This window comes from Vitis riparia, chromosome 12 (assembly GCF_004353265.1).
Source record: "Vitis riparia cultivar Riparia Gloire de Montpellier isolate 1030 chromosome 12, EGFV_Vit.rip_1.0, whole genome shotgun sequence".
NCBI classification, from domain to species: Eukaryota; Viridiplantae; Streptophyta; class Magnoliopsida; order Vitales; family Vitaceae; genus Vitis; species Vitis riparia.
Window position 1 is genome coordinate 2,649,448 of NC_048442.1, and position 21,838 is coordinate 2,671,285.

Sequence of the window (21,838 nt, forward strand, 5' to 3'; positions counted from 1 at the left end):
TCCTGGTCCTTGAAGGACCTATTATTTATGTCATTCGAAACAGTCCAAAAAATGCACAAAGGGGCAGTCCTCCATGCTTTCTTTCTTCTCTTCCTGATGAAGGATCCCTGCTAGCTTAAGAGGACCCCTTTGCTGAAGTTTTTTTTTTTTTTTTTTTAATCTTTTCATTTTTTTGATACGTCTTTGACTGAAGTTGACACCACCCATTGTTCTGCGAACAATGAGAAAACTAGTTGCCACAAAATTAAGAGGACTTGTATTTTTTTTTTTTTTTTGATAGGAAACGGCAAAGGGATATATTGATAGAAAAAAAAAAGTACAAGAGAAGGATGAGAAATCCTCCCACTAAAGAAAACTAAACTACAAGAACACAAAAAAAAAAGAAAGTACATAGTTAAAACAAACAAACCCTCTAGATTAGACCAACCCTTTGGAATTACATACCGCTAACCAGTCAAGTTGTAACACATTAAGGAGAGTCCCCTTAAAAACCTTAGAATAGAAAGCCCAAAGAGATGAAAGGAAATAAATAGAATTCCAAAGATACTCTGAATTCACATATGCCTTTTGTGACTCTAGATTTATTTATTTATTTATTGAATGCTTAAATGTGTTTTTGGAACGCTCTAGGGTCAGCCTTAGGGGCTCCTAGTAGGGCCATCTCTGTGTGGGATGGGGTGGAACAGAAAGTGAGGAGGAGACTTGCGCTTTAGAAACAACAGTATATCTCCAAAGGGGGAAGAATTACCCTCATAAAAAGCACTCTAGCTAGCATGCCAATCTATCAAATGTCTCTTTTCTGGATGCCCAAGATTGTTGCTAGAAGGTTAGAGAAAGTTCAAAGGGACTTCCTAGGGTGGGTGGGGGGAACTTGGAGGGGAAAACCCATCTAGTTAATTGGGAGGTGGTTTGTATGGATAAGAATAAGGGGGGGCTAGGTCTAAGGAAGCTAGCCCTGTTGAACAAAGCCTTGCTAAGTAAGTGGATATGGAGGTATGCTTGTGAAAATGGCAACCTTTGGAAACAAGTAATCATGACGAAGTATGGGCAAGAGCGTCTTGGATGGAGGACAAAGAAGGTCAATGGGGCGGTTGGAGTAGGGGTTTGGAAGGAGATCTTGAAAGAATTTGATTGGTGCTGGGATAATATGGTGTTCTTAGCTGGGAAGGGCACAAAAATAAGATTCTGGACAGATATTTGGTGTACTGATACAACACTGTCCCATTGCTTCCCCCACCTCTTTGTCATGGTTGCTCATAGGAATGCAACAGTGGAGGAAATGTGGGACCAAAATTCTGGCCAAGGAGGTTGAAATCCAATTTTTTTGAGGGACTTCAATGATTGGGAGCTGGATATGGTAGGAGATTTGATCCATGTTTTGAGGGGTCATAGGCCATCTTTGGAGGAAGACTTAGGTTTGTGTAAGGGAGGAAGAAATGGACAGTTCAAGATCAAGGAGGCGTATAGCCTGCTGGAGAATCCTAATGAAACCGTTTTCCCTTCAAGGAGTATCTAGGTAGATAGAGTTCCTACCAAAGTCGCTTTCTTCGCTTGGGAGACGACGTGGGGGAAGGTGCTTACTCTTGATAGGCTCCAGAAAAGAGGGTTACAACTCCCAAATTGCTGTTTTTTGTGTGGTTGTGAAGAAGAAAATGTAAATCATATTCTTATACGTTGTATAGTGGTAAGAGTTTTGTGGGATATTGTTCTTGGGTTAGTAGATGTTAAGTGGGTCTTTCCAGAAACTGTAAAGAAGGTTTTAATTAGCTGGAGGGGCCCTTTTGTGGGGAAGAAAAGGAAAAAGGTTTGGAAATCCATCCCGTTGTGTATTTTTTGGACGGTTTGGAAGGAGAGAAATAGATTAACCTTTAGGGGTGTGTGTTGAATATTCAGAATTTAAAGAATTTTTTTGTTTGTAATTTATGGAGCTGGGCTAGATTGTATATAGGTGAGGAGTCTCTATCCCTTATAGGTTTTTTGGAGTGGTTAACATCCACTTAGGGGGTGGTGAGTCTCTCTTGGTTTTTTTTGTTTTGAGGCCTTAGCCGCCTTGTATACCACTTGTATACTATGTGGCTTTTTGCCTCTTCTTTAATGAATTCCTGATTTACTTATCCAAAAAAAAAAAAAAAAAGATACTCTGAATTTCTTGTTTTATCCTATAAAATCATCGCGTTTCTTTCCCGCCACACAATCCAAATTAAAGCGATGCTCGCAGCTTGCCACAACACTATCCCTCTCTTAGATAAACCAAAACCATTATACTTGATGGACAACATGTCAAAGATGCTCCTCGCGGGGACCCAATCCATCTTGGCTAATTGGAATAATTTGTGCCACAACCCCATCGTCAAAGAGTAATGTAAGAAAAGATGATCTGCTGATTCCCCATACTTCATGCACAGAATACAAATATCAGGACTAAGAGCTTTGTAGGGTCTTCTCAATTATAGCAAGTCATTAGTATTTACCTTTTTGTGTGCCACTAACCAGACAAAGGATTTGACTTTGAAAGGTACTTGAGAATTCCAAATGAACTTAGTAGGAAAGATCGAAGGAGAACCAGAAAATTGGGATAAGGCTAGAAAGAAAGATTTGACGGAAAAAAGCCTTGAAGAAGATAAAGGTTAGGATCTGGCATTTGAAACCAAAGGTGATAGATGCAAACCATCAAGTGATCGTATGAGGCCTTCTAAATCTTCTATCTTAGAATTTGAAAGGTTACGACGGAAATTAAAGTTTCAAGAGAAAGGATGAGTAGAACCGAGAATTGAAGAAATATGAATATTTTTATTGGAGACTACTCTAAATAGTCTTGGATATTGGGATCTCAAAGGTTGGTCCCCCAACCACAAATCTTCCCAAAACCGAATTCTTTCCCCATCTCCTACCACAAACTGAGTAAACTTGGAAAACTTCTGAAAGACTTGTGTAATAGCCTTCCAAGGACAACAATGTGACCATCTAACTATAGTGTTAGCATCCCAACCATTAGAGTATGATCCATAAATGCTTAAGATGACCTGATGCCATAGAGCTGAACCCTCTCTAGGGTACCTCTACAACCATTTCCCTAAGAGAGCGAGATTCCTTAGAGAAATTTTCCCAAATCCTAATCCCCCTTTTACCTTCGGATTACACACTACATCCCAACTAACTAGATAATCTCTTTTACCTTCCCAATCCTTGACCATAAAAAATCTCTTTGCAACCTCTCAATTTTTGCAACTATTGAAGCGGGTATCTTAAACAAGGAAAGGAAGTAACAGGGCACATGGGTGAGGCAAGATTGGATAAGAGTTATCCTTCCTCCAAAAGATAAATAAGCCTTTTGCCACCCATCTAATCTTCTCGATATTCTCTCAATCACTAGATCCCAAAAACCACAAGCCTTGGGATTCCCTCCCAAAGGAAGACCCAAATAGAGTATAGGCCAACCAGAAGCCTTGCAATCAAGCAATTCAGCCAACCTAGAAAGATGATTCTGAGCAAGATTGATGCCATAAATATTACTCTTTTCAAGGTTGACCTTGAGCCCAGAAATATGCCTAAACACTAACAAAAGACTCTTGAAAGTCTGCAATTCTTCCTCCCTAGTGTTAGAAAAGAAAATGATATCATCTGCAAATTGCAAATGGGACACCCTAGTTTTGTTCCTACCCACCCTGAAGCCCTCCAACAAATTTCTTTCCTCTGCTCTCAGTAACATCTTGCTCAGTACATTTGCGACTAAAGTAAACAAAAAAGGGGATAAAGGGTTGCCTTGTCTTAAGCCTCTAGAAGCCTTGACCCACCCTTTAGTGTTTCCATTCACCAAGACTGCATAAGATACCGTGGACAAACAACCACTCATCCATTTCCTCCATCTAGGACTAAACCCCTTCTTCTCCAACACGTGATCCAAAAAATCCCAACTCACATGGTCGAAAGCCTTTTCAAAGTCAATTTTGAATACGACTCCTTCCTCCCCCAATCGCCTTTTCTCATCCACTATCTCATTGACTATGAGAACTACATCCAATATTTGTCTCCCTTGAACAAAAGCGCCTTGAGTAGAATGGATGGTTTCATGTAGTACCCCTCTTAGACGCCCTAAAAGCACTTTGGCTATTATCTTGTAGAGACTAGTGATCAAGCTAATAGGTCTAAAGTCTGAAATTTTCTTTGTCAAGCTTTTTTTGGGTAATAGAACTATGAAGGAGGCGTTAGTGCTTTGATTGATAATCCCGCTTCTGTGAAACTCTGCAAACACTCTCACTAAATCCTCCTTGATCACATCCCAACAATCTTGAAATACTGCAATGGTAAAGCCATTAGGCCCCGGCGCCTTATCCTTATCCAATTGAAAAATGGCCTTAGAAATCTCTTCTTCAATGAAAGAGGAGTCCAACCTAGACGCAATCTCTTTCGATACAGGGGACCAATCTAAACCTTCAACACTCCAAGACTCTCCAGTAGGACTCGCGTAGAGCTTTTCAAAGTAAAGTAAAATGTCCTCTGTGATACTCTCAGAATTATTCAACACTAAGCAACTTTTATTCTCCAACACCTTGATAAATTTCCTATTTTGCTTGCTATCAGCCACTTTATGAAAAAACTTTGAGTTACAATCCCCTTCCTTAACCCATTTCACCCTAGCTTTTTGTCTCCAATGAATTTCTTCCCTTAAAATTAATTCCTCTAGCTCCCCTTTTCTTTAGGCTCTTTGAACTAAAAGTTTAGAAGTGAGACCCCCTACTTGCTCAATGGCATCAAAGTTAGCTAAATCATTGAGCATGCTTTTTTTCCTTTCATTTAACTCTCCAAAAGAAACCTTATTCCACTCTTTCAAATTAGCTTTAACAAATTGTAATCTCCTCCTGAACTTGTGACCTTCCCACCCATTTCCTTGAAAACCTCTCCACCAACTTTTAAAGCTCTCCTTGAAACTAGGATGTTGCAACCACATATTCTCAAACTTAAAAGGTGTTGGGCCCCACTTGAATGGGTTGGTATCCAAAACAATCGGCCAATGATCCAAGGTCCTTCTAGGAAGGGCTTCTTGAAGGCTTTGGGGAAAGAATTGCCCCCACTCATTTGAGTAAAGAAAACGATCCAAATCTCTTACACATGAGAGACTCTTGCATGTTTGACCAAGTGAAAGATGCGTTCCGTAAAGGTGGATCAAGCAATTCACATTTTCTTATAAAACCATCAAAGTCCTTCATGCTTGAAGTTAAATTAGAACCACCCAATTTTTTTGAACTTCTCCTTATGACATTAAAATCACCGTCCACACACCATAATGGGAAAGATAGGCTAAAAATGTCTAAATGCTCCACCCACAAATCCTTCCTAAGTAAGGGGCTGTTTGGACCATAAACTGCGAATAGCCAAAAAGGTCTGTATCCATCCAAAACAAACTTGACTGAGACCGAGAAGGATCCTATTACCACCTCTTCATTGCGCAGTTTTTTAGAGTCCCAAATAATCAAAATCCCACCTAAAGCCCCGCCCACAAACCTTCTGTTACACTCCACCCTTTTTATTTCTTGAATCATCACAACGTTCGGATTCTTTGACCTAAAAAAATCTTTAACCACCCTTCGCTTATTCCTTGATCCCAAACCTTTGATATTCCAATTGATTATTTTCATGGAGAAACCTTATAGACCCTAAACCACCAAACTAGTTCCAATAGGTCTCATATACCTGTGGAGCATTTGCTCTTCCTCCTGGAATAAACCTTAATATCCAGAGAACTTAAAACCTCACGCACTTTATCCATTTTCATGGGGGACAGACCATCTATTTGGAACTCGCCACCCTGGCTAACTGTAACCAGATTGGAGACCTCCTTAGGCAAAATGGGTTTAGACTTATTGGGGTTAACGCTCTCGGACATCTGGTTTGAAGAAGCAAACTGGGCCTCCACCTCATCACGGACAGGATTGCCATCATATTTTTGATAAAAAGTGCCAACAACGTCTTTTGTAGAAAAAATTTCAGAAATTACTTGATTTTCCATAGGAGACTGAGAATGAGAGACTAAACTAGGAAGATCTGGACCAGAGAGACTCGGCAAAGGAAGTGCCAAACCACAAGAAGGGGTAGAAGAAGACTTGGGTGATTGAGAAGGAGAAGAAAGGCATACCTCCAAGTTTTCAACTATCGGCATTTCACAATTCCCCTTAAAGCTGAGCCCTTTACCTCTGATTTATGGATTAGAAGGTAAATCCGTGATTGATGAACCATGGAGATACGACCCCACTCGACCCAAAAAACCTTCTTTGTCTTCTTCGAAATGGGGATTGCGCAAAACCGCTTCGCCCCTTGACGACGAGGCCCCTTCCCCCGAACACCACTTTCGATTCCTTGTTGATTGACAATGAAAGAGAGGACTCGCTCTTAGTCCTCGTTCCATCTGAGATCCCGCCCCGAAATCCTCTTCCATTAGACACTCTTCGCTGACTGACGATGACTTCCCGAGCAAAAGAGGCTCACTGCGACTTCGAAGTCCTTGACGACGATCAAAACTTGGAGGAAAAAGGGTAGTTCACAACTTCTTTGAAACGACCTTCTCTTCCTTCTGCACAAAGCCTCTCGTTTGAACCTCAGAAGCTTTCCCCTTTCTCATTGCAGAATCTTCTTCCCTTCGTAACAAACCTGTCTTAACAGAGGGCTTCATTCCTCCTATTCTTTGGCCCAACCACGACGGGCCTTTTAAGTTACAACCCACTATTGTGGCTGATGGTGGGCTATGGTTGGGAAGAGACTGGGCCTTTCTCTCAAAGGCCTGACCATCCTCATCAGAGAAAGCCTCGTCCTCGTTGGCCCTAAATTCAACTGGATCTTGCGAGTGTGCAAACAACAGAAGATCTTGCGCGCTAGAACGTTGAGGATGACAACGCTACAATCTCGTGGGCTTGAATACCAATTGGACCAGTAGGAAGCCCACAGTTTTTCGTCCCAATCTGGGCCTTAACAGGTCGGGCTTTAACCAAGGTCTCAGGCATAGTGGGCCCATTATTGTTTCCTTCCGCTGGGCCCAGGAGACTCCCTCCCCAGCCATTCTCCCTTTTGGAAGCCAAGTTTGAACTTGAATAACGATAATATGATCGGGGGAGAAGCCTCCTACTACAACACTCATTATCCCTAGTGTTACCGCATAGCCCCTCTGCATTTTTTGGCCTCTGAGAGACGCAACCTCCCGCTGGCATCAACTCGTCCCTGCTACGGGTTGACTCAGACTTGAAAAGGTTGTCTTCTTCATCTTCTCTGGTGACTGAAACTGTGATTGTGAATGACCAGGCCCCATCTTCCACCTCTAGCAATGTAGGTAGCACGACATTTGGAAGCATCTCCACCCACAATTTCACCTTCGACAAGTCTATAAGCTTCAAGGAGTCCCGTGCCACCTTTGTTACCCTCTCCCACTTCTTCAGAATGTATTTCAATTGAACTTCATCCCATAAATGAAAAGGAAGACCGTTTAGTTCTAACCAACCCCTTCTGAATTTTCCAAATACAACCATATTTTCTCTTGGCGACCATCTCCTCAAAAGAATAGACCTTCCTCCCACTAATAAACTTCCTTGCTCTTGGTACCATTTAGCTCTCCTTATAGAATCCACAAAGAAACACCCCTTGTAAGCGGAAATAAGGGTTACAGACACCATTCCTTTCGTATCCATCATCCTCGCAATATCTTTTCCTACATGAACCCAATCTTGAACTTTTTCTATGCATTCACAAATTACAGCTCTGGCCCATTTTCCAACTGGCAACAGAGCTCCATTCCTAGGTCCTCCCTTTGCAACCACGTTTGCGTAGGACCGACATCCTCTGTAAATGCCCTTACTCGCCTGAAAATCTTCAAACGTCTCCTTTGAAACTCTTCTAGCTTGATCAAAAAAATCTTGCACTGAAGAAATCGCCTTCCTAAGGGCTTCCCACCCATTGCCTTTAACACCCTCGGGAACAACAAGGATTAATGGTTTCCTTTTTGTAACAATTTCTGTAATTTTCATGAATCGCCCTCTATTATTGTGACAAATCTCCATCAAGTGAGTCCTAGTCTTGCCCCTAATCTTTCGAATAAAACCCCTGGAAGCCTCTAACTCCACAGATTTCTTCAAATGCTTCGACAACCATTCCAACTCCTCCTTTCCAAATCCTACTGAGACAACAAACCCTCGACTCCTCTCTGTTATTGAGATCCAAGTTCCCCCATTGGAACCTTCAAACTTTACCTAGAGAGCCTTTTTCTCCACTTCAAAAAACTTCGCCATCTTCTGAAAGATTCTTCTTTAGATAACCTGTACAATAGCCTTCCATGAGCAACAATGTAACTACCTGACTATGGTGTTGGCGATTTTGAACCATTTTTTCTGTTCCAGCTTATTTGAAACCATAATTCCAATAGTAATGTGTTTTCAGATATGTTGACAATCCAACCCATCTTGACAACCACAAACTCAAATTACTCAATCAATGGGGAAACCATCATTGATCTTCATGAAACATTAGATGGGTGCAACTGTGCACATGGGATCATTACGGCAACGGACATGGAAGGGATAGAAAGAGAGCTAAAATGTAAAAACTCTTTGAGACTTAAGTTAAGAGGACTTACTGTTCACGTTGGTCATTATTCTTGCTATAAGAAGAATGTTACAGTATTTTGGACTTCATTAACCTATACATAATGGTTTTTTAGGTTGATTTTTCCTATTTTTTGGGTTTTTGAATAGAAACTAACAACATGACAGAAATGAATACACATTGTACTAAGGATAGAAATAGAAGTGTTAATTAAAGGTGTGCAGACTATAGTGCTACTAAATTATGAGTAGCATAATGGAATTTGGGAGTGGTCAATCAAAGTGCAAGACATGAAATGGAGGTATAAAGAATTTCAATTGAGTTTCTTAGTCTAGGAGATTGACCTTGGAAATTATTTTCAAATTTATAAGATTGATATAACCATTTAGAAAGAAAATCCTTCTTATGGTACTCATGCATTGAGTTTGTAAAGGCATAATTATGCCTCTGACAAGATGATATGCATCTTTTTGAAAAAATAAAATAAAAAAGTAGGTCTCTTGAGAAGATGTGAGTTTTTGAAAGAGGGGTCTATCATTGTATGCTAATCTAGTGAATGTGAATTTTGTTTTTTGATTGGCAAATAGAGATATGGTAATCAACACTTAACTCAAGTGGTAAAGGGATGGGGAGGGTTTGTAGGAGGTTCTAGGTTCAAGTCCAAATGGGGACAAAAATTTACATATAAAAAAAAGAGGTTAGGGGGGTGGGGTGCTTCTGTGTACACTGGAAGTATACTGTGTACTAGAAACAGAATAAAAATAGTGAATGACATGGCATTTGGCTACATCCTTTTTTGGAATGGTTATGGATGAATTTAGTGGTATATTATGGAGGAATCCAAGGATTCTGTTGTCTATATGGAATATGATTTTGGTTGATGAAACTGGAGCATCGGTTAACTATGAATTTGAAATGGAGAGTTCCTGAATGATTTGGGAGTTCTAGGATAAACAAGATTAAGACCTAATGTATGGAAGTAAGTTTATCAAAACTAGGAGCAGAGTTGAGGGATGAGGGTGAGACTGAAAAGGATGTTTCCGCATAAGTAATTCAGGATGAACAAATTCCGAAGAGTTACTTGATTGTTTACTAAGCATCAAGGTTGGGATTTACAAATGGGGTTTTGTAATGTAGCTATACTTGTTGGCCATGCTTTACAGCATGGCATGCTGGCAATCGAGAAACAACTGTTCAATGAGCCTAACTAAAGTAAGGATGTTGAGATGCATGATTGGCGGTAAATGAATGCATCTTTTGAGAAGTGAGAGGTAGCACTGACTGAGGATGAAATGAAGGAAAGTTCTCTATGACGATTTTGTCACCCAACAAAGCCGATAGGAGTTTGTGATCCTCTTTGATTTCAGGAATGCATGGTATATAAGGACTGGTGATGCACCATGAAGAACCTATCTGCTTCCAGTTGAATGAGTTATATGATCTGGAGGACGGCTAAAAAGAATGTGGCCCTAGAGATTGAGAAAATGGCTGATAGCTGATGTATATATAAATAAGTGGTTTCCTTGTTGCCCAAAATATAGGATCTTTGGTGAATTCAGTTGACTCATATAAAACAATCTTGGACCTCCTTTTTTCTTTTATTTTTTTGTTTTTTGTTTTTAATTTTTGTTGTTGTTAGACTCATCATTATGGACCAATTGGTAGAAGAGAAATAGGTGAGGATTCAGTAATATTGCAAAAGTTGACCAATCAATCGAACAGTCATTTATGTATAATTTTTTGGAGCGAGTTAGAGTGTAAATGGGATGACTTTCTTTGTCCATGCTGGATTTTGTTGATGGACAGAGCTCTATGTAGTGGGTGGGAATTGTTTTTTGTGTATTCTACCACTATTAAGTGTGCTTTTGTGTATTCTACCATTAGGTATGACCTTTTGGTGCCTTTTTTATACTGTGTATTAAGTGCACTTTTTGTTAGGCACTATTAATATAATAGATATTCTCCTATAAAAAATAATGGTTCGTAGAGACTAACACTATTCCCCCAAGGAGTGACCCCTTGTGCTTGGATCTTTCATTCATCCATTTTCTGCCACTCTCTTTATATGGGGGATAGCTTACTCTACTCTTCCAAGATGGGGAAGCAAGATGGGCAAACATTCCTCTAATGTAAACTTCTAATTATGGGATTAATTCGTAGTCCACAGAGTGTACACTTTGATTGCTACGAATGCACACCTATCTTTTATTTTTTTTATTTATTTTTATTTTTTTATAGATAAAAGCAGAAGAAAATTTTATAAATGAAGAAAAAAGAGGCCCAAAGCATATAAGAAGTATACAGCAGGCGCCAAAAGGCAAAAATTAACAAAAAATAAGAGGGGATACAAAAAACCTTACCCACCCTCACCTAGAACCCAACCAATGAAAAATGTCGATTAAAGGTAAAGGTCCATCGTCTATATAAAACTTAATCCAAGACCAAAAGCTACACACAAAAGAATTCTTCATCCTATGTATTGAAAGCTCTTCATTGTCCAAAGTTATCCTATTTCCTTCCTTCCACACCTATCTTCTTGTCCCCAATTTTGACTGAAATATTGGTCCAGAGTTGCATCAGAGCTGTTAACCTGGGATCAGTCATAGTAATATTGGCACAAAGACATTCACTATGCCCCAGATGTATTTCCAAAAATTGTAGAGAGGTTATTCTCATTCTCTCTTTATGTAGGGTGGTTCTCCTTGCCGCTATTATCAAAGTCATCAAAATTTTGCAGATTGCATATGTGATCCATTTGACCTTTCATATGTAATATCTTATGTGAAGTGAGTGACCAACACTTCAGAAGCCCAAAAAAAAGAAAAGGAAAAATGGTACAGAATGTATAAAAATTGGAGAAAATCAAATTGTATCTGTTTGGCTTATAGATTGAACATGTAAGTGGAAGGATGCTTTGCCACCAGTAAACTCCATGCATGATTCTTTTCCAGGTGGAAATGGCTTTTATAGTCTTGTATCATTTTGTTGTGTGTGTGGCCTGTGCTTTGACCCTCATCCTCATTTTAGCAATGTTTATTGTATGTTCAATTTTTAGTCGTGTTTGCCCATCTAGATATCAATGGTTGATTGCAAGGTGAGATAACAGAAGTATAGTGGTAAGTAATGCTTCTCTTGTCTGATGAGCAGTATGTTTTACGGGATACTGCAAAGAACACAAGTGCAAAAGACAAGTCAACGTTCATTCTGGTTCCAAAGCGAGATGACCAGCTGCTGTCTGATAAGTCTGTTAATCTAGCTGCTGGAGGTGGAGCTGAAGCATTGGAAGAGGAAAGTGGTATGGCTGGGAAATGAATTCTAATTGCTCAGTGATGATGTGTCGTACTTTATATCATTGAACATTATAAATATTTGTGCACACACATTTTCTTGAGGTTATAATTATGTTTCACATGCACATACTCTTGCTGGTGACACTGCTGGAATCTGGATCAAGTATAATTTTGGGTCATTAATGCATGTTATTAGTGTACTATTATTATTATTTTTGTTGTTTTTGTTCTGATGAGTAAATTGTTGTCTTCACTGGGACTTGAACTGGGAACCTCTCACAAACCCTTCTCAACCCTTAACCACTTGAGCCAGGCCTCAAAGGCTTGGTGTATTGTTATTTATTAAAAATCTAATCATCTTGATTGCGTGCATCACTTTGCTTTTTTTCCTGCATTTCATTGTGAAGGTTTAACTTCAACCTGCTGTTGCTGTTCAATTATAGTAGAAACTAGAATTAATGTTCAAATGATACTCTGCTAGAACTGTAATTACCTGCTTAATTTAATTTTAAAGATTGCGTTTTGCCTATGGACTAAACTTTTATTTCTGATTTTTCAATTGAATTCTTTTAAAATATGCCCTTCTGTGGAAATATCACCTAGTCAATTTTTACATTTCCAACCTCACTTTTATTTTAGAAGGCAATTAAGAAAAACAAGAAGAATGTTTGTGATTCGGTAGGAATGGCATAGAAGATCCGCTTTTTCTTCGTTGTCGTATGGAGAGGGAGCTTTGGAACAGAACTTTTAGGCTTGCTTTTCTTGGGTTTGGAGGCAACCACAGGGGTAGGGTATGCTGGCCCATAGCTACACTTTATGTTGGTTGGGCTGGTTGAGAAGAATGCTGAGATTTTCTAGGATAGATGGAAACCTATGGATTCAGTTTGGGAATTGGGTTATATCTTTTCCCCAAAGTTGTTGGGCATCCCATTAAATGCAATTATGTTTGATTGATGAGAAGCTACGTATTGGCTAATGGTAGTGTTTTGTGTTTCTTCTCCAGTAGGCTGCCTGAACCTCTGCTTCGATGATAGTTCTCTAGGTGATCTAGGACAGTTAGGCATTGGTGGATTTAACAAAATCATGAGGGAGGGGTAGTTAGACTTTTTTCATTGGCCAATGTGCTAACCTTGTTGGAAGGGTTGACCTGGTAAAGATTTTGGATATCAGTACTTTGTTTGTGGGGGGAAATTAAGCGACAATTGTAGCCCAGATGTCTTAGAGAAAGAGAGATCATTCTTTGCTGCACAATATTTTGGATCTGTCTTTGGAGGTTGGTTGTTCTTTTTGGTCCACATTCCAAAAATAACCATTTGGTAACTTATTTGGCTCATGGTGCAATTAGGTAATAGATTTTTGCAGGGCAATCACATGCCTCTTTGAGTTGTTATAATGTTTGTTGTATGTTTTATTATATTGCTTTACTTTCAGGCTTCATTAAGGGTATCTTTTCACATCTCCACGTATTTATGGTTTGCAGGATCTTGTTGTTTCTGGTAAAAAATATTAAGGTTTTTTTTTTTCTTCAAAATTTTATGTACTCGATGTTTATTGCTTTCCTTCCTGCCTTACATTGTCTCGCATGAAGCATGACTAACTGAGTGCTTGACACAACATCCTTGTGGCCATTCAAACACTGCAGATGCATTCTCTTCTCTTAATCAGTCACGTATAATTTGATGAGCAAATATCCCCTTTTTTTGGTCAGAAAATCTTCATTCATCAATCAATTGATAAATACAAAAAGGATGAACAATCCTTCAAGGACGTACAAAGATTTGTTAGAAAGTAACCAAGAAACTGGATCCACAAAAACTAGCCCAACCTCAAAATGGAAAAAACCAACTTATGTACAGTAGATAAAAACAATAGACACTGAAGGGGGAAGAAAGTCCTCAACAAAGGAGGCAAAATGCTTAGCTCCTTGTTTGGCTAACCGATCTATGACTTGGTTGGCTGAGTGAGTAACCTAAAAGAAAGAACAAACCAACTCGCTTGCAATATTTATGATTTTGTGCGTCTTGTTGACAAATTTCTATGGGCCTCTTTCTCTATTAGTCACCAAAGATATTAAAGTGCCAGAATATCCTCTACAACTAGATTGGATAAGCATAAAGCTTTAGTCTGCAGCAAACCCTCCAATCATGTCGATATCCCTTCTTTGATAGCCAATCTTGCTTCTGCATTCTTAGAATAAGCTCTTGATACTTTATGAGAGTGATTTCTAATCACACCTCCAATACCTATCCGACCAAGGTTACTCAAAGAACATTTGTCAAAGTTTAACTTTGCTGAACCTATTGGAGGGGGTAACGAATTAATCATAACCAGTGTTGAAAATGTCAGGATATTTTGTCGAAATATCGGTAAAATTTCACGTATCAGAAGGGCTAGATACGGCATATGGAGGAGAAATCTTGATCCTTTGATTTTCCTAAGTTTCATTGTTTTGTCGATAAATCGTAGATATTTTGACATTTTGCCGATAATTTTTTATATTTGACCGATTTTCTGGAAATTTCGTCACCCGTGCTTCTCTTCTCTCAATTTTTTTAAGTAATTGGGCCTACAAAGAAACATGACTAATCAGACCCAATCCAAGCCCAACTCCACCCTAGGCCCATGTCCAATGTGTGAGTTGACATTGTGGCGATTCTTATTAAATGTAGCCTTTTTTCCTTTTAAACTTTCGATGTGGGATTGCCCACACTTAAACCCCACAAAAAATTCATAAAAGGCCAACTTCATAGGCAAGGTTCAAACCTAGTTAAAGGACATGAAAAGAAGTGGCTCCTACTATTGGACCATTGTTATAAATAAATAATTTAAAAAATATTATAAATTAATTAAAATAACATTATTAATTTTAATTAGTTTAATTTTTTATAATAATTAAATATAAGATAAATATAAATTTATAAATAAAAATATGAATATTTTTAAATAAAAAAAATATTTATACATATATTATCATTTTTTTATATCCTTTAATATATCCAGACTAAATAAATTATAATTTTAATATCAATATGTTTTTAAATTCGATATATCATTATATAATGTCACAAAATATATATAACAATTTAAATATGTATATTATTTCATATTTTATCATTTCTTGAAGTTTTCATGGACATTTCTATAAGTTTTCATCGATTTCTATCTCACTGATATTTTTTGTCAAACTTCCCACCAATATATATCAATATATCTGTAAAATTCAATGAACGATATATTCGTAAAAACCGGTATTTTCATTCTTGATCATAACTTTCTTCTTCGATCCGATCGAGTGGCTAACACTCTTCCGATCAAGTATTAAATGATACAAAGGAATATCAACGATAAGCTTGGTGATTGAGGCCTATAGGGGGGAGAAAAAGTAACTCAAGTCCTGCATGGCATCCACACATTTCCATCTATCCTAAAAGATCCTTAGATTCCTCTCTAGCCAAATAAACCAAATCAAGGTAAAAATAGCTACTTGCCAAAGAATCTTCCCTTTTGGTAGGCTTTCAAAGCCTTTAAAGGAGATTCCAAAATCTCTACCATGCCTTTGGGAGGAACCCATTTGAGATTGGCTATGCCAAACGATCTATTTTAATGTTCTAGTGCAATGGGACATTGAAGAAAAAGATAGTCGACTAATTCACTACTCTTTAAGCACATAGCACACTGGTTTGGTCTTAAGAGCTTTGTAGGGCCTCCTCATTTGAAAGAAGTTGTCAGTATTAACATTCTTATTAGCCACAAGCTAAGTAAAAGCCTGAACCTTAGCTGGAGCTTTTGTGTTCTAGATTAACTTAGTAGGAGCAAGCAAAAGAGGTCATAATAGTAGAGTGAGGAAAGTCTACAAGTGCTTTATAGAAAGAGGTACAGAAAAGTTTTGAGGGTGTCAATAACCAAACTCTTTTATTTAGAAAGGAAGGTAATATGTACACATGATGTAGGGATGATAGGAGGCTAGGTAGATCCTCAATCTCTGGATTAGAAAGGTTTTGATGAGAATTGAAATTTCAAGATAAATTTAAAGAGGATCTACAATTGAGGAAACAAACACATTCGTAGTTCTCATATCTTGTAAAAGATTTAGAAATTGAATCTTGAGAGGAAGCTCACCCAACCAAGAATCCTCTCAAAAATGAATTTTTATGCTATTTGCCATCAAGTACCCAATCAAATTTGAAAAATCATTGAAGACCTGTGATATGGCTTGCCAAGGGCAAAATGTGACCACTTAATAGCAATGTTAGCATTGTAGTCATTGGAGTGCAACCCACAAATGCTTAGGATGATACCAAAAAGTGTTGCAGTCTCTAGGAAACCTGTATAACCACTTACCTGGAAGGGCTATGTTCCTCAAGCAAATATCCTTTTTAGTATCCCTCTTTGCGAGTCATTAAACAAGGTTGTGGAATTGGTTTTTATGAAGTACCTCCCCATTTTTCTATAAGCTAATATAATTATAGTTGATAGGAACTTACAATGCATGATGGAATAATATGATTCCTACACTACTAACTATTTTTCATGGTTTCTAAAGAAAAAAAATTGAATTAGAATTTTTTTTCCTTAAAAGAATTATTATATTAATTGTTTAAAATATACTTTAAGGTTAATAATTTCTAGGAAAGAACATCTTCAAAAAATGAGTTGAATGCTCCTTGTTATCAAACGGCATGAAATTTCTTTCCTTCCAAACTGTCCAAAAGATACATAAAGGAACTACTCTCCAAACTTCTTTTCGTTTTTTTCCCATAAATGAATCGTGCCACCCTAATAGGGCCTCCTTAATGGTAGCAGCTTACACCCAGTGGATATTGAAAAGATCAAACAACAACTGGCAAAGGATCTGAACCATTGAACAATTGAGGAGAATGTGATCTATGGATTTTTCTTCTTCTTTACAAAGAAAACATCTATTGACCAAAGACCACCCTCTTTCCTAAAGTTGATCTAAAGTCTAAACTTTCTCCAAGTAGCCTCCCACGCAAAAAAGTTAACTTTAGAAGGAATCCAAGAATTCTAGACTACTTGCTTTGAAAATAAAACCAAAACCCTCGATTGCAAAGTGGCATATAATTGCTCAATGAAGAACTTATTATTGTACAAGTTCATCCACACCATTTTGTCATCCCTTGCACTATCAACTACCTTTCCTTACAACCTTAAAAATAAATCCTTGACTTTATCCACTTCCCAATCATTCAAGGGTCTTGAGAAACAAGAGTTCCAATGACCCCTCTCCCCTGTCTAAACGCAAAGATCTGACACCCATGCCCCTTTTGAAACAAATAAGGCATATAAAGAAGGGAAGAAAACATACAATAGTTCATCCTCACACCATTTGTTCTTTCAAAACTTCACCCTGCTCCCGTTTCTCACCATAGAAAAAGAATTACCCAAGAAAGTGTTCCATTCCTTCCTAATGGATTTCCAAAGTCCGACATCATACCCATATCTAACTTCATGGGACTACCACCCATCCTCTTCCTATTCATATTTTCCACTAATTACTTGTGTCCAAAAGGCACCTCTTTCAACTGCATACCTCCCGTTCCATTTGCACAAAAGTGTCTTACTCAACAAAGAAAGACACCTAATCCTTAACCCCCTTGCTCTTCTCCAAACACATTGTCAACCACTTCACAAGATATAACTTTTTCACCTACCCACCACCACCCCATAGAAACTCTCTTTGAATTTCCTCCAATCTCAACATTAAACTCATATTTTGATAAATTGAACTTCTCAAAGCTCTAGTGCCCAGTGTTTTTGTATGATATAACGCAATTTAACTTTTTAAATCCTATTATTTTTCATAAAAAAATGATTTTTTATTAGTATATTGATGCTTCCAATATATATGTATTTCATATATGCATGCTTATTTTTTTAATTTATTTTTCATTATTTAAATAAAACGTACAATACAAGATTCGATGTGATGTAGGATATGGAAAAATAAAAAATGATACACGATAGATTTTATGAGTTAATGACCATAATATAATATGTAAATGAGCTTGGGTATGCGTTGGCTTTTTCAAAGGAGGCTTAGGTGGGGGATTTATGGGAAGACTTAGGAGCCGGTGGTCATTAGATTTTGTGCTTCACTAGGCACTTTAATGATTGAGAGTTGGATGTTGTTGAGACCTTTTTCTCCACGTTGCTAGGAAAGACAATTAGAAGGGAAGAAAACAACAAGGTGTTTTGGAAGGATGCTGAAAAGAGTATGTTTTTAGTCAAATCTTTCTATTTTGTCTTGGAAATAGGGAGGGCAGTCCACTTTGCAACAAACATTATTTGGAATTCGTGGGTCTCGTCCAAAGTGAGTTTTTTTGCATGGAAAGCTAGTTGAGGAAAGTTTTGATTTTAGATAATCTTTGGAAGAGAGGGTGACCACTAGTGAATATTTGTTTTCCTTGTAAACTTGAGGGGGTCTATTGATCATATTCTACTTATTGCACCAAAACAAGGATTCTATGACATCTCTTGTTCTCCTTATTAGTGTAGTTTGGGTGTCCCTTCTTCGGTGGAAGATAACCTATTAAGTTGGCATGGTTCCTTCATATGGAAGGAAAAGAAAAAGGTGTGGAAAGCTGTCCCCTTTTGCATGTTTTGGACAATTTGGTGGAATGATTGGTCAAAAGATAAGGTGCTGGTTGGGAAGTCTTTTTGAAAACAGTTATGAAAAACAGTTTTTACAACAAAAGATAAGATGTTTTGTACAACAAAAGTGTATTTGGGAATTTGAAATGTTCTTTACACAATTTCTATGTTTTTAAATATGTTTTAAAAATAATTTTTATTTGTAGTGTTTTATTTTTAATCATTTTCTATATTTGTATAATTATCTTTTGGATTAGGCCTTAGAAAACAACTAAAAGATGTTCTTTGAAAACAATGTATTTTTGTTCTTAAAAATAGAAAACTGTTTTATGTTTTTTGGTTGTGAAATGTGTTTATCTGTTTTTTTTTTGTTGCAGAGAACAAAAAACTATTTTAAAAAATAGTTGCCAAATAGGTCCCTGTTTCCTGTTTTATATGCTTTCCTTTTTTTTTTTTTTTTTTGGTGGGGGGGAGAGAAATAGAAAACTGTTTTCAAAATATTTGTCAAACAGGGCCTAAAATTTTTGTTTCTTTGTACTCTTTCAGCTTAAGGTTAACATGTACAAGTGAAGGCTCAATGCTTTTGTTTGACTTTGTAGATTGAGGGGGTCTTGTTGAGAGTTAGGGTGGTTTATTGTGTCCTCTCTTTTGACGCCTTCCTTTAGGTGCTCCTTGTATATGTCATGTGTACTCTGGTGTGCTTTTTCCTATTGTTAAGTTATACATACCTATCTTTACCTATCAAAGAAGAAAAAAAAATTGTAAATGAGCTTGATCTCACCATTTCCCCATTTCTACTTCTAGATTTTGTAAATTGAAAATAATAGTGCATACATTCGATTCTAATCTTACTTGGTTTGAAACTTTTGATTATTAAAGCATCTTGTTACTTATTCTATTCCTATCTTGCTTTTTTTTGAAATATCTAATTCTTAATTTTTTTTTTTTTGTTTTGGATAGTTCTAGAAAGGGGGGCTTAGCCCATGTACACAGGATGTATACAAATAAAAGGAAAAGAAAAAGATCATTCACACCTTAATTACCACCAAATATGTCAATAAAATCTATACGCCTACTTTGTTAGGGAATTTAGTACTTATCTTCATGTTCAATACATATTTATCCGGCAAAATCATCCTTGTGCAGAGCAGCCAATGTTGTCACGCACCTGTTGTTTGCATTAAATCATTTTGGACATTGTAGAATGGTCTTAATTGCCGTTTCATCATTTTAGAGGAGTGGAGAAGTAAAACTGTTTAGGAGCAAAACAATGTGCTCCACCCACCTTTTACCACCTGAGCCAACTCTTTGGTGCAGATTAATATTATTCTTTGATTTTGGCTGTGTTTTGGTTTCTGATTGATGCTGATTCAGTTGTTGGAACTTGGATAAGTCAAGGACTCTAGATTATCTTCTATGGTGGTTCTGTTTCTTCAGAATTTTTGACAAATCTTTCTAATATCATTTTGTGAACTGCATGAATTTGACCTGTGTGAATATTGGAACTTTGGGCAGCCCTCATATGTTGGAGTAATGGCAGAGGCATCTGGCAGTGTTTTGTATTGCTTTGCTTTGGGTAATTTAACTTGATAAACATGACGAAATATTTGGGCATGAATGAAAGTCCATGAAGGCTCTATGGGAGGTTATGCGTTTTATTTTGACTCTCTGTGCTTCAGTCATGGATGCTTTTGGTGGAACCTTATCGAGCTTGATCTTGCTAGATTGTGGCCTTGGAGGTTTGTTTAGAAAGGGAGGGTTGAAGTTGCTTGCTGGACAAAAAACTCCTCTAGGCTACATACTCGAACTTAATCTTACTGGTTACTCATTGGGTGACTGGGGCTGGATTGGAGGATTGGTTACAGAGCATATGTAATGCATTGAGAGGATTCTCTAGATTTTCCTTTTTAGAATCAACTATTGAGGTGGAAATTAATACATTTTGTGGGTAATGCTTTTCACTAGATCTTTGGGACTGTCCAATCCCATAGTTCAGGGGGGGATTTAACTATTGTTGTGTCTTTGGAATCAAATGCAAAGCAAGGTCAATGATAGTATGGGGGTTGGTTGTGTCAAATCTTTGACATAGCTAGAGTTGATATTCTTTCACCTAGATTATTTTTCAGATATCAGATTATCTAGCTAACTTCAATTTTGACATTTTTATAAGGGATCCCTCACCTTCATAAGCACTGGTTTTTGTGCATGTTTCGCTGCTATTTTGTTTTCGTGGATTTTTCTTCTATCTCCTCTTTTTTTTTTACTATCTTTTCTAGTGGGTTTTTTCTTCAATCAGATTTTGCTTTTTGGGAAGGATAACTCATCTTTCCTATATATATATATATTTGATAGGTAAAGAAAAGACGTATATAAAGAATAGAGGAAACTTAAAAAACAGTGCCCTCATAGTATAGAGGAAGTATACAGTAAAAGCCTAGAGGCATAGCCCAACGGGGAAGGGAAAGAAGCAAAAAACATCACCTGCCCTTACTTAGAGCCTAACCAATCAATGAAGCTAACAAGAGAAATAGGGCTTGTATCCACAGACACCTTAGACCTAGATTACATATTACATACAAACGAATTTTTCAATCTTTGAATCGATAACTTCTTATTGTCAAATGCTAACATGTTCCTTTCCTTCCACACTATCCAAAATATACATAAAGGGGTCGTTTACCAAGCCTTTTTATGAGCTTTACCCACAAAAGAAGAATGCCACCCAGGAAGAGTTTCCTTCACTGAACAGGAGAGACCCCAAGACAAACCAAAGAGGGAGAAAAGAAGATTTCAAATAACCTAAGCCTTTGCACAGTGAATAAGAAGGTAATCAACCGCCTCTACTTCAAAGAGGCAAAGGAAACACCTATTTGCCAAATAGTGCCCCCTCCTTTGAAGTTAGTCCAGAGTTAAGACTTTCCCCCAACATGCCTCCCAAGCGAAGAAAGCCACCTTAGGTGTCGTGTTCGATCTCTTAATGCTCCCACAAGGAAACAAAAGAGAATTTCCGAGCTCCAAAATAAAGTAGAGAGAATGTTTGGGTGGCTTACAATCTGCTGGCAGCCCCTAATTCTTGTGTTTTTCCGGGAAAAAATGTTTGGGTGGATAAGGTCCCAACCAAAGTGGCTTTCTTCGCGTGGGAGGCTACTTGGGAAAAAATTCTTACGTTGGATAGGCTGCAAATGCGTGGTTGGCAGCTTCCAAATTGTTGTTTTTTGTGTGATTGTGAAGAGGAAAATGTAAATCACATTCTTTTACACTGTACAGTGGCTAGGACCCTTTGGGATATCGTCTTTGCCTTATTTGGGGTTCAGTGGGTGTTTCTAGAGAAGGTTAAAGAGGCGTTGTTCTGT

The 21,838-nt window shown here is 37.7% G+C and overlaps 1 protein-coding gene across 3 annotated transcripts in view; it reads left to right on the forward strand.

Moving 5' to 3' along the window:
• Positions 1 to 21,838, forward strand: part of LOC117926773 (regulator of nonsense transcripts UPF3) — a 43,167-nt gene that overhangs the window by 8,909 nt on the left and 12,420 nt on the right. For all 3 annotated transcript variants that reach the window (XM_034846063.1, XM_034846064.1, XM_034846062.1), the window contains exon 7: positions 11,731 to 11,878. In XM_034846063.1, the coding sequence (XP_034701954.1) occupies positions 11,731 to 11,878 (148 nt within the window). The remainder of the gene's footprint in view (positions 1 to 11,730; positions 11,879 to 21,838) is intronic.